Genomic DNA, 13,565 nt, shown 5'->3' on the forward strand with positions numbered 1-13,565 from the left:
CTTTAGTATTGCCAGTGTAACAGTATAGCTTCCATCCCTTTCCTCGCCCCTACCTGGGCTCAAACCAGGAACACATCGACAACAGCCACCCTTGTCAAACGGCAACCGCCCCATTCACCCACTTCCCCCTCCAGCCTCCATTGCTTTATCTATCCAGTCTCCAATTAGTCCTTTTGAAGTTTTCTTGGTAAGCCCTTATGTTGGTTTATCTATCTACAGTGGTTAGTATTTGCGGCACATGATAGAGTTCAACAAGCCTTAAATTTTACTTATTTATTTTTATTTTACTAGGCAAGTGAGTTAAGAACAAATTCTTATTTTCAATGACGGCCTAGGAACAGTGGGTTAACTGCCTGTTCAGGGGCAGAAGGACAGATTTGTACCTTGTCAGCTCGGGGGTTTGAACTTGCAGGACCAAACTGTTACACTGGCAATACTAAAGTGCCTATAAGAACATCCAATAGTCAAAGGTACAGTATATGAAATACAAATGGTATAGAGAGAACTTGCAACCTTGCAGCTCGGGGGTTTGAACTTGCTAGTCCACCGCTCTAACCACTAGGCTACCCTGCGTGTCAGCAGTCAATTTGAATTTAAGGCTGAGGGATGAGCAGTATCAGTACATGACTGAAGGATAGAGGAGGACTTTTCCTATGTGTTTTGTTGCCTTCAATGTGGTAGCTTGCAATAGTTGAATACAACCCAGGAAGTCGCCTTAAGTTGGGACACAGGCCTATGTGGCCTCATTCCAACATACGCATGCATAAACACACACACAAGCACACACTTTTCAAATTTGTGTGAACCCTCTCTTCTATCTGTCTCTGTACTCAGATTCAGTTTTCCTAGGCCCAGTTTGGTCCCTAGGCCCAGTTTGGTCCCTAGGCCCAGCTTGGTCCCAGATCCCGACACAAGCCCTCCAGTAAAGAAGAGGACAGAATGGTACCATGTTTGGCCATAACAGTATTCACCATGCATGGTGTCTTGAGGTACTCTGTGGTGGAACATTAATGGTTTGCAGAGACTCAGCAGCCATGGTTTTCTTACTAATGTTGTGGTGTGTTCCTGGGTTTGCTTCAAGCAATCATCCATTTTTATCTAAATGGTATGTATGCCTTTTGGATGATGGGATGAAGTAATGGCTACTAGGCCTATTGTGTTGTCTGAAGTTGATCGATTGCTGTGTTATATTAGTGTGTTCTTTTATACCTGTTGCTATTATGCTGTTTGATGTTTAAATTGGTACAGGTCACCATCTACACATTTCAGAGTGAGAAAGTACAATATCAAAATAGTGTCACTATTGTCTCTTATGGAAAACAAGAAGAAAAAAAAATCTCGTTTTGACAGTGAAGCTTGAGGACAAATGTACTTGCAGTTATATTTATCCCAGGCATTGTTGTCAAAACATGGGTTGTGGCAGAACTGGAACCTGAACTGGAACCTGCCATCCCAGAACTGGAACCTGCCTAGTCTGTCTCTTATGGTGCCAAGTGCCAACCTCCCTGTAAGCCATGTTACACCAGGGGTCAGTGACAAGTCACCTGGCAGTCTGTCACCAACCATAGAGCAAACTCTGGGCCAGATTGAACCATTGTCAACCATTTAGACAGATTCACTATAAGTGCACCACACAAACACACACACACACACACACACACACACACATGCATACACTTACACACAGACAAACACATTTGGTTGAATATATTAAACTATGTCTCTCTCTCTCTCTCTCTCTCTCTCCCTCTCTCTCTCTCTCTCTCACACACATACACAACAGACGGTCATCAACACTCCGCCACCAGGCCTCGTTGCACACACCCCGTCAGTTGCAACCTTTCAGCAACATTTTCCACCATGTCACCAGCTGCTTTCCATGGGAAAAGCCTTCTAATTGGCTGAGCCAGTCCAAGATAGGAATTTATGATGTGGAAAGAAATGCATCAAGGTGGCTGTAGAATTTAGCTCATCGCTTACTCATTCCGGTTTAAAGACTCTCTGGGTGCTGTTTGAGCACAATTTGGTGTGGTGGCACACCTTGTTCTTTTGTTTTGTTGAACTATTGTGTCCAACTCGGGAGACGGGTAACAAGACCAAACGGACCTAATGATGGAGGTGATGTCACCTCTGGACCGGAGTGTGAGTGTGATCAAACTGTCTGTGTGCTGTGAGGGGCCTGGTCACACACACGCAAGCACACACACACACATTGCTGTCTTGTTTTAGAGGAGCACACCTAATACAATCCAGTGTGTTCCAAGGAATACATAGAAAACCACCAGTGTGTCACCCACTTGAATAGGTTGAGTCAATTTTTTAAAGAGTCTTTATAACATATCCTTGAGTCTTTATAACATATCCTTGAGTTTTTTATAGCATATCCTTGAGTCTTTATAACATATCCTTGAGTCTTTATAACATATCCTTGAGTCTTTATAACATATCATTGATAAGAGTCTTTATAACATATCCTTGATAAGTCTTTATAACATATCCTTAATACGAGTCTTTATAACATATCCTTAATACGAGTCTTTATAACATATCCTTAATACGAGTCTTTATAACATATCCTTAATAAAAGTCTTTATAAGATATCCTTAATACGAGTCTTTATAACATATCCTTAATACGAGTCTTTATAACATATCCTTAATAAGAGCCTTCATAACATATCCTTAATAAGAGTCTTTATAACATATCATTAATAAGAGTCTTCATAACATGTCCTTAATAAGGATCTTCATAACATATCCTTAATAAGAGTCGTTGGACGGTATGTAGAGGATATGGAGGATTTGTTTCTTTTGATACTGACTCCATTAACTATCATCCACTTCTTGAATGGACGCAATACATTTTAACATCGCAGTGCATAATAACCACTTTATATTGTATAGCAACCTTCATGAAGTTCCAGTCTTATTGCATGGCAACTCCCGACTGTAATACAACCTCCTGTGTCTCCTCCTTCCAGCCACCCTAACGACGAAAAGGAGGGCCTCTTCCATCGCAACCACTCTAGTAACAGCCTTCAAGGCAGCTTCCACCGCAACCACAACCACGTTCCCAACACTGCGTTGCCCCTTGTGGCCGAAGACCATGCAGCGGTCCACCACCACCACCATGACAACAAAGCACCAGACCATGACAAAGAGGTGTTTGTGAGCTTGTTTATGAGGGGCGTGGGCAAAGTGTTGCTTTTTTTTGTTTAGTCTTGTGCACATCTATAGGCTGGACTGGAGATGTATGTTTAAAGGCCCAATACAACTGTTTTTTTAATCTCAATATCAAATGATTTCTGGGTCAAAATTAAGTATCTTACTGTGATTTTTTTTTAAATTAAAATTTTCAAAAATAAACAAGAATAGCTTCTTAGCAAAGAGCCATTGTTCAAGCAACATTTCTCTAGGACTGTGTGGGAGTGGTATGAGTGGGGAGTGGAAAATGGAAAACAACCAGCTGTTATTTGCAGAGAGGTTTGGAATTATCTTATTAGTCTATTAACTCATTTACTGCCTGGTGATGTTACCAGGCAGGCTAAAACTCCATCCCACCAAAACAGGCTGAAATTTCAGGTGGTCGTTTCAGCTCTTACACTAAAAGGATATTATCATAATTTTCACAATTTCACATTATTACAACCTCATAGTGTGGAAGTACAGTATATATAAAACAGAGGAAAATCTACGTTTTTGAGTGCGCTGGGCCTTTAAAGCTATTGGTCCGATACCGTTAGCCTTTTGGATATTTGTGTCTGCGTCTTTGTGTCTCAGTTACAAGCCTGAATATTTATTCAGATGGACATAATACACCTTTTCTTGGCTCAATGGCCTTGTCCAATTCCTTTGAAAACAAACGAAGAATGGTCTGAGTAGATGATTTCACGTTCTGAGGCACAGAGATATTGCTCAAATTCCACCTTGAAATAGAAATACAATACTGTATGTCATATTCATTTTTTTTTCTCTCCATTGTATAGTACTGTATATCACACACACTGAGTGTACAAAACATTAGGAACACCTGCTATTTCCATGACATAGACTGACCAGGTGAATCCAGGTGAAATCTATAATCCCTTTTTCATATAATTTGTTAAATCCACTTCAATCCATGTAGATGAAGGGGAGGAGACAGGTTAAAGAAGGATTTTTACTGCTTGAGACATGGATTGTGTAATTGTGGTTTTTCACACTCAGCAGTTTCCATTGTGTATAAAACATGGTCCAACACCCAAAGGAAATCCAGCCAACTTGCCACAACTGTGGAGTCAACATAGGCCAGCATCCCTGTGGAGTGCTTTGGACACCCTATAGAGTCCATGCTCTGATAAATTGAGTCTGTTCTGAGGGCAAAAGGGGTGCAACTCAAAATTAGGAGGGTGTTCCTAATGTTGTGCACACTCAGTGTATATTAGAGTGTAAAAACAAATCTGAGATATGCGTCGAGTTCAGTAATGCAGCCACAGTGGGAAACAGAAAACCCCAGATATTGCTTGGAATCGGAGACAAAAAAAACTTCCATTAGCCACTCCACCCACATGAGATGAATGATGTTCTTAGTCAGCTTACAGGTGCTCCTTGTTAAAACTTCTTGATGCGTTAACTGTGAAACTTTAATGTTCCCCGTGGCTTGAAACTTTGGCAAATTTAAAACAGCTCATAAAAATCTAAAACTCCAGTCATATTAAAATATTTGAAAGTGATTTTACCATTTCGTACTTTTGTCACTGACGTTGTGTTGATTTGTGTCTGCAGATGAATGCTAGATAGACACTGTACGACTGTTCGAAAGTTCATAACAGTCTGTAAAATTGACAAATGTAGGGTTTGGATCAACTAATGCCAAGGAGAGAGCCTGTGGATGTTCTGTGACCGTCTGGCAAAGCTTTTGTTTAGCACAGGCCTTACACAGGCTTAGCATGAAATACATCCTTATGTTTACGCTTCACCTGTTAACATTTTTCTGGTTTGTGACTTCAGAAATCACATCACCCCCCCCTGCCGACGGCTCACGACCATCAGGTTACCAAACACACCAAACTCTTAGCCAAGATTCCCAAGGACGCCGAAGCAACCGTGGTCTTAGTGGGTAAGCCCAAGGAGTATATATACAGTACCAGTCAAAAGTTTGGACATGAGTGTTTTTCATTACTTTTTACTATTTTATATATTGTGGAATAATAGTGAAGACAGCAAAACAATTAAATAACAGATATAGAATCATGTAGTAACTAAAAAAAAATGTTAATCTAAGCAAAATATATTTTATACATGAAGGTCAGTCAATCCGGAAAATGTCAAGAACTTTAAAAGTTTCTTCAAGTGCAGTCGCAAAAACCATCAAGCGCTATGATGAAACTGGCTCTCATGAGGACCGCCGCAGAAAAGGAAGACCCAGAGTTACCTATGCTGCAGAGGGAAAATTCATTAGAGTTAACTGCACCTCAGATTGCTGCCCAAATAAATGTTTCACAGAGTTCAAGTAACAGACACATCTCAACATCAACTGTTCAGAGGAGACTGCGTGAATCAGGCCTTCATGGTCAAATTGCTGCAAAGAAACCACTACTAAAGGACACTAATAATAAGAAGAGACTTGCTTGGGCCAAGAAACATGAGCAATGGATATTGGATCGGTGGAAGTCTGTCCTTTGGTCAGATGTCCAAATGTGAGTTTTTTGGTTCCAACCAAAAATGCAGAGTAGGTGAACGGACATCTCCGCATGTGTGGTTCCCAGTGTGAAGCATGGAGGAGGAGGTGTGATGGTGTGGGAGTGCTTTGCTGTTGACAGTGTCAGTGATTTATTTAGAATTCAAGGCACACTTAACCAGCATGGCTACTAAAGCATTCTGCAGAGATACGCCATCTGGTTTGCTCTTAGTGGGAGGAAAAGCTGTCAACAAGTGCTCAGCATATGTGGGAACTTCTTCAAGACTGTTGGAAAGGCATTCCATGTGAAGCTGGTTGAGAGAATGCCAAAAGTGTGCAAAGCTGTCATCAAGGCAAAGGGTGGCTACTTTGAAGAATCTCAAATATAACATATATTTTGATTTGTTTAACACTTTTTTTGGTTACTTTTGAGGTCTTCACTACTATTCTACAATGTAGAAAATAGTTTTAAAAATTAGAAAAACCCTTGAATGAATAGGTGTGTCCAAACGTTTTCCGGGTACTGTATGTGTGTGTGAAACATGCATTTGGATGTACTGTACATTTATTTTCACGGCTACATTTGCCTGTGTAAGTATTGGCTCTGTCCGTTCACATGTCAGCCTTAGGGCGGTGTGTACCAATTGTTAGCATTGATTTAATTTCTAATTGGCACAACTCATCTCTCCACTGACAGTAGTAGCAGATGTGTGGTGCAATTTCTCAGGCAAAATGGCTTGCCCTGGAAACACCCATTGGCTGCAATATTAGCTTAGCTTGCCTCCCTTAGCACTCACCAATTACCCCTTACCTATTAGCATTAGCATTGTTTCCAAAGATCCTTAACTGCGTGTCATTCCTCAGGGTGTGTGGAGTTCTTGGAGCAGCCGGCCATGGCCTTCATCAGGCTGAGTGAGGCGGTGCTGCTGGAGTCGGTCCTGGAGGTGCCGGTGCCAGTCCGTTTCCTCTTTGCCCTGCTCGGTCCCGCTCAGTCCAACATGGACTATCACGAGATCGGACGCTCCTTCTCCACCCTGATGTCTGACAAGGTAGCTGACCTGAAAAAAAACATGGCACACAACTTTTCCCATAATTCCTCTCAGCTGTAAATGGTACAAATAGTACAAACATTTAGGTTTCCCAGACAGATTAAAAGTCTTGGGAAAAAAATTGAGGTATAGTCTGGATCAGTGAGATCTTGTAGACCATTACTCATCTCTTCAAAACATCCCCAGAACTTCCACGAGGTGGCTTACTTCGCGGATGACCGGCAGGACCTGCTGAACGGCATCAATGAGTTCCTGGACTGCAGCATCGTTATCCCCCCGTCGGACGTGGAGGGCAAGGACCTGCTAAAGACGGTAGCCTCCTTCCAGAAGCAGATGCTGCGCAAGAGGAAGGAGAGAGAGAACATTAAGAAGGGCATGACCCATGCCACCCCCGGGACAGACCAGGAGACCAAAGGTGATCATAATTGTATTTATTTCTTTATTTAGTTTGCAGCCCTTTGGAGTTCCCCAGGAGTAGATTGAAAAACACAGGCTTACTGGATGTCTGTCTGTTTCACTGCACTGCAGAGGTGAGCCAGGACGAGCAGGAAGAGGAGGACCAAGAGGTGGACCCCATGAAGCGGTCAGGCATCCCATTCGGGGGCCTCATCCATGACATCAGGCGACGCTACCCACGCTACGCCAGTGACATCAAGGACGCCTTGGACTCACAGTGCATTGCCGCCATCATCTTCATCTACTTCGCAGCCCTCTCGCCCACCATCACCTTCGGAGGACTGTTGGGTAAGAGAGCTTTGCCGGCACATATTTGTTTTCCTTCTACCTCAAGAATGTGATTCACCGACGTTTCAGAACAAAAAATGAAATGTTTGCTAGCTGTCCTAAGAGGATGTGTACTCCATAAAGTGCTAGCTAACTAAATAACCAGCTAGCTTAATATAACACCCCATTGCCAAAAATGTTTGCGACAACATAGCTAGCAGTTTTTCACAATTTACTTGTACCTCTACATGTCACTGTAGGTTTTAGATACTGATTAGTACACTAATATTGTACAATATTCAATAGTGTTCTCATTAACTCGAAAGTAGCTGTTACTGAATGAGAAGATACATAAAGGAAGTTTAAAAACTACAGCTCAGTCAATATCCTTCCACCTTTCCAATTAAACAGGAGAGAAAACAGAGGGCATGATGGGAGTCTCTGAGCTTATCATCTCCACGGCGACCCTGGGGGTGCTGTTCTCGCTGTTGGCCGGACAGCCCCTGCTCATCATCGGATTCTCAGGACCACTGCTGGTGTTTGAGGAGGCCTTCTACAAGGTGCCTGAAAATAAACACATTTACAGCAGGGCGACGGTGGACAGGAATCATCCAAAAATCATGATAATTAAAAGCATTTTAAAAAGAGGTCTTAAGAGCGTTAGATATGTGTATCTAATAGGCTACTTCATGTTGCACAGCCCATTTGAAACCACATTTGCCCCGGTTCGGAGCCTATTAAATATCTATTTCACTCTTCCATTCTCACTCCCTTTCTGCCTCTCTTTCTCCCTTCCTCCCTCCCTTCCTCCCTATCTCTCCGTCTCCCTCCCTCTTCCACCCTCAGTTCTGCCAGGCCCAGGGCTTTGAGTACCTGACTGGCCGGGTGTGGATTGGCTTCTGGCTCGTCTTCATAGTGCTGTTGATAGTAGCGGCCGAGGGCAGCTTCTTGGTCAAATACATCTCACCCTTCACCCAGGAGATCTTCGCCTTCCTCATCTCGCTCATCTTCATCTATGAGACCTTCTCGAAGCTCATCAAGGTAAAACCAATGGGTAATGTTTTACATTACAGGATACTAGTTCCGGCGCCGACAGAGATGGCCGCCTCGCTTCGCGTTCCGAGGAAACTATGCAGTTTTTTGTTTTTTTACGTGTTATTTCTTACATTAGTACCCCAGGTCATCTTAGGTTTCATTACATACAGTCGAGAAGAACTACTGAATATAAGATCAGCGTCAAATCACCATCAGTACGACCAAGAATATGTTTTTCGTGACGCGGATCCTGTGTTCTGCCTTACAAACAGGACAACGGAGTGGATCCTATGCAGCGACCCAAAAAAACGACTCCGAAAGAGAGGGAAACGAGGCGGTCTTCTGGTCAGACTCCAGAGACGGGCACATCGTGCACCACTCCCTAGCATTCTTCTTGCCAATGTCCAGTCTCTTGACAACAAGGTTGATGAAATCCGAGCAAGGGTAGCATTCCAGAGGGACATCAGAGACTGTAACGTCCTTTGCTTCACTGAAACATGGCTCACTGGAGAGACTCTATCCGAAGCGGTGCAGCCAACGGGTTTCTCCACGCATCGCGCTGACAGAAACAAACATCTTTCTGGTAAGAAGAGGGGCGGAGGCGTATGCCTCATGGCCTACGTGACATGGTGTGATGAAAGAAACATACAGGAACTCAAATCCTTCTGTTCACCTGATTTAGAATTCCTCACAATCAAATGTAGACCGCATTATCTACCAAGAGAATTCTCTTCGATTATAATCACAGCCGTATATATCCCCCCCCAAGCAGACACATCGATGGCTCTGAACAAACTTTATTTAACTCTCTGCAAACTGGAAACGATTTATCCGGAGGCTGCATTCATTGTAGCTGGGGATTTTAACAAGGCTAATCTGAAAACAAGACTCCCTAAATTTTATCAGCATATAGATTGCGCAACCAGGGGTGGAAAGACCTTGGATCATTGTTACTCTAACTTCCGCGACGCATACAAGGCCCTGCCCTGCCCCCCTTTCGGAAAAGCTGACCACGACTCCATTTTGTTGATCCCTGCCTACAGACAGAAACTAAAACAAGAGGCTCCCACGCTGAGGTCTGTCCAACGCTGGTCCGACCAAGCTGACTCCACACTCCAAGACTGCTTCCATCACGTGGACTGGGAGATGTTTCGTATTGCGTCAGATAACAACATTGACGAATACGCTGATTCGGTGTGCGAGTTCATTAGAACGTGCGTTGAAGATGTCGTTCCCATAGCAACGATTAAAACATTCCCTAACCTAACCGTGGATTGATGGCAGCATTCGTGTGAAACTGAAAGCGCGAACCACTGCTTTTAATCAGGGCAAGGTGTCTGGTAACATGACCGAATACAAACAGTGCAGCTATTCCCTCCGCAAGGCTATCAAACAAGCTAAGCGCCAGTACAGAGACAAAGTAGAATCTCAATTCAACGGCTCAGACACAAGAGGCATGTGGCAGGGTCTACAGTCAATCACGGACTACAGGAAGAAATCCAGCCCAGTCACGGACCAGGATGTCTTGCTCCCAGGCAGACTAAATAACTTTTTTGCCCGCTTTGAGGACAATACAGACGATGCAATCTCAACCACACTGCACACTGCCCTAACCCATCTGGACAAGAGGAATACCTATGTGAGAATGCTGTTCATCGACTACAGCTCGGCATTCATCAAGCTCGAGACCCTGGGTCTCGACCCCGCCCTGTGCAACTGGGTACTGGACTTCCTGACGGGCCGCCCCCAGGTGGTGAGGGTAGGCAACAACATCTCCTCCCCGCTGATCCTCAACACTGGGGCCCCACAAGGGTGCGTTCTGAGCCCTCTCCTGTACTCCCTGTTCACCCACGACTGCGTGGCCACGCACGCCTCCAACTCAATCATCAAGTTTGCGGACGACACAACAGTGGTAGGCTTGATTACCAACAACGACGAGACGGCCTACAGGGAGGAGGTGAGGGCCCTCGGAGTGTGGTGTCAGGAAAATAACCTCACACTCAACGTCAACAAAACTAAGGAGATGATTGTGGACTTCAGGAAACAGCAGAGGGAACACCCCCCTATCCACATCGATGGAACAGTAGTGGAGAGGGTAGCAAGTTTTAAGTTCCTCGGCATACACATCACAGACAAACTGAATTGGTCCACTCACACAGACAGCATCGTGAAGAAGGCGCAGCAGCGCCTCTTCAACCTCAGGAGGCTGAAGAAATTTGGCTTGTCACCAAAAGCACTCACAAACTTCTACAGATGCACAATCGAGAGCATCCTGGCGGGCTGTATCACCGCCTGGTATGGCAACTGCACCGCCCTCAACCGTAAGGCTCTCCAGAGGGTAGTGAGGTCTGCACAACGCATCACCGGGGGCAAACTATCTGCCCTCCAGGACACCTACACCACCCGATGTCACAGGAAGGCCATAAAGATCATCAAGGACATCAACCACCCGAGCCACTGCCTGTTCACCCCGCTATCATCCAGAAGGCGAGGTCAGTACAGGTGCATCAAAGCTGGGACCGAGAGACTGAAAAACAGCTTCTATCTCAAGGCCATCAGACTGTTAAACAGCCACCACTAACACTGAGTGGCTGCTGCCAACACACTGACACTGACTCAACTCCAGCCACTTTAATAATGGGAATTGATGGGAAATTATGTAAATATATCACTAGCCACTTTAAACAATGCTACCTTATATAATGTTACTTACCCTACATTATTCATCTCATATGCATACGTATATACTGTACTCTATATCATCAACTGTATCCTTATGTAATACATGTATCACTAGCCACTTTAAACTATGCCACTTTGTTTACATACTCATCTCATTTGTACATACTGTACTCGATACCATCTACTGTATCTTGCCTATGCTGCTCTGTACCATCACTCATTCATATATCCTTATGTACATATTCTTTAACCCCTTACACGGTGTACAAGACAGTAGTTTTGGAATTGTTAGTTAGATTACTTGTTATTACTGCATTGTCGGAACTAGAAGCACAAGCATTTCGCTACACTCGCATTAACATCTGCTAACCATGTGTATGTGACAAATAACATTTGATTTGATTTGATTTGACATGAGGACAATTTGATACATCAGATGTGGTATTTAGCCTTTTTCCATCTTCCAGGTATTCCAGGAGCATCCTTTGATGAGAAGCTACCCGCCTGCTCTCAGCCTGCCCGGTATGGACTTCATCAACCCCACAGACCCCGGGGGCCCGGTCCTAAACCAACCCAACACAGCCTTGCTGTCTCTCGTCCTTATGCTTGGCACCTTCTTTGTGGCCTTCTTCCTCAGGAAATTGCGCAATAGTCGCTTCCTGGGCGGGAAGGTAACCTATGGCAGCCATTTTCTCAGAAACCCCTCATTTGTTTTCTCTGGGCTCATTTCAATCCAACGTATAGGTTTTGGTCTAAGTGTTTCTCCCTTACTAATAACAATAACAATGTTATCACAAAATGCAGTATGAATATAGGCTTCCTATTTTACACCTACCATATACAGTATAATCTATACTAGTGACCCTATGATCTGGAGAGTGTTCTGTTTTATCATGTGATCCCCCCAGGCCAGAAGAGTCATCGGAGACTTTGGCATCCCCATCTCCATCCTCTTCTCTGTACTGTTGAGTTACTCCATCCCCGACACGTACACCCAGGTAACCATAACTGCCATTGCCAACACCTACATCCGTATATGTGACTGACCGGCCTGATTCGGTCTTATGTTGCAAAATTTGAAATTGTGTTTTTTACATTGGATAAAAGTAGAGACTAGAAAATGGTATAGCATACACTGCATTTGAGGAACAATGGAAAAGTAATTCTGCTTTGAAAGTTGATAAAATGGCCCTTGAATGTTTTGGTACACATACTGGAGAGCTCTTCTTTGTCTACACACATTCGGCATCGTTCACACCCTTTTAAGCTTTAGCCCCACCCATCTATGTGAGGCCATGTACTAAACAACCAAAGATTTCAACACTGAAGGCTGGTTTATACTACGGGTCTGTTCGTAAATTTAATCTGGAGTGCAGAGTGTGCTCTGGGCGTTCGTAAATTCATAGTGCTGTCAGATGGTCTATTTGTAAATTCAGAGCGTTTTGCTCTTGGAGCGTTTAGAGCGCACTTTGGACGCTCTGGCCGAGGTGCAGGGTTGATTCGAGCGTTCTGCCCTGACAACAGCAGTCAAGCACCCAAGCTGACTGGCTTATGTTGGCTAGCTTGCTAGCTACTTCCAGACACAAATGAGTAAACAGCTCACTCTGACCATTTTACTCGCCCTAGCAGAGATGGTTAGGTTGTTTTTATGTTATCCAGAGCATTGGTGACTGCAACTGTGCTGCTGGTAACAATTTAATTTTCTAACGTTGAGTGACACCGGCCATATTCATCGTGTGCTGAGCGTTCGTAATTTGTCTGTTATTCTGCACTCTAGCACACTCAGACGAGAGTACTCTGAAATCGGAGTAGATAGCCAGAGCGAATTTACCAGCTATGTCTATCGACAGTTGTCACAGTGACATCATGAACATTCTATTTAAATGGTTACTTGCATACTGGAGTATTTTGTTTAGACATTTAGCCTGCTAGCTAAACAATGAACCATAATCCCATCTGCATGAATCTGCAGGTAGCTAACCAACCAGGATCAATGTTAGCTAGCTAACATTAGGCTATAACTAGCAATGCAAATGGCTCTTAGATATTAATAATATTTCTACACAGATTAAACATGTAACGTTAGCTGTCTGGCTAACATAGACTTTAACTTGAAATGAAAATGACTTTCTGACAAAATTAGAACATCTGAAAATCTAAATTATCTGAAAATGTAGCTACCTAGACTATCTTACCATATACATGGATGGACGCTTCACCATCTCTGTCACGGATGCCATGGTTGCCCTTAGTTTGAAGATGTAATCCGTAGGCAGGTTTTTTACACACCAGTGTGTTCTCTTTTCGACTCCGTCTGCATATATGCAATCAAACGTCAGAATTTTCTCTGTCTCCTTAGCTATCATAGTCTAATTCCACTGATTTCAAAACTTGATCCTCCAGACAGAAAGTGGAGAG

At 43.7% G+C, this 13,565-nt stretch overlaps 1 protein-coding gene across 5 annotated transcripts in view; it reads left to right on the plus strand.

Annotated features, from left to right (window-relative positions):
• slc4a3 (solute carrier family 4 member 3) overlaps positions 1-13,565 on the plus strand; it is a 103,151-nt gene that overhangs the window by 75,400 nt on the left and 14,186 nt on the right. For 4 of the 5 annotated variants that reach the window (XR_005038791.1, XM_021578907.2, XM_021578908.2 and 1 more), the window contains 10 exons: positions 835-942; positions 2,981-3,161; positions 4,989-5,097; positions 6,523-6,707; positions 6,894-7,122; positions 7,236-7,451; positions 7,842-7,990; positions 8,277-8,471; positions 11,615-11,818; positions 12,056-12,145. Coding sequence is in view for 4 of the 5 variants with exons in the window: in XM_021578907.2 (XP_021434582.2) it covers positions 835-942; positions 2,981-3,161; positions 4,989-5,097; positions 6,523-6,707; positions 6,894-7,122; positions 7,236-7,451; positions 7,842-7,990; positions 8,277-8,471; positions 11,615-11,818; positions 12,056-12,145 (1,666 nt within the window). In the remaining variant the exon portion in view is untranslated. The remainder of the gene's footprint in view (positions 1-834; positions 943-2,980; positions 3,162-4,988; positions 5,098-6,522; positions 6,708-6,893; positions 7,123-7,235; positions 7,452-7,841; positions 7,991-8,276; positions 8,472-11,614; positions 11,819-12,055; positions 12,146-13,565) is intronic. The other variant, XM_036958728.1, reaches the window with a different exon arrangement.

This window comes from Oncorhynchus mykiss, chromosome 22 (assembly GCF_013265735.2).
Source record: "Oncorhynchus mykiss isolate Arlee chromosome 22, USDA_OmykA_1.1, whole genome shotgun sequence".
Taxonomy (NCBI): domain Eukaryota; kingdom Metazoa; phylum Chordata; class Actinopteri; order Salmoniformes; family Salmonidae; genus Oncorhynchus; species Oncorhynchus mykiss.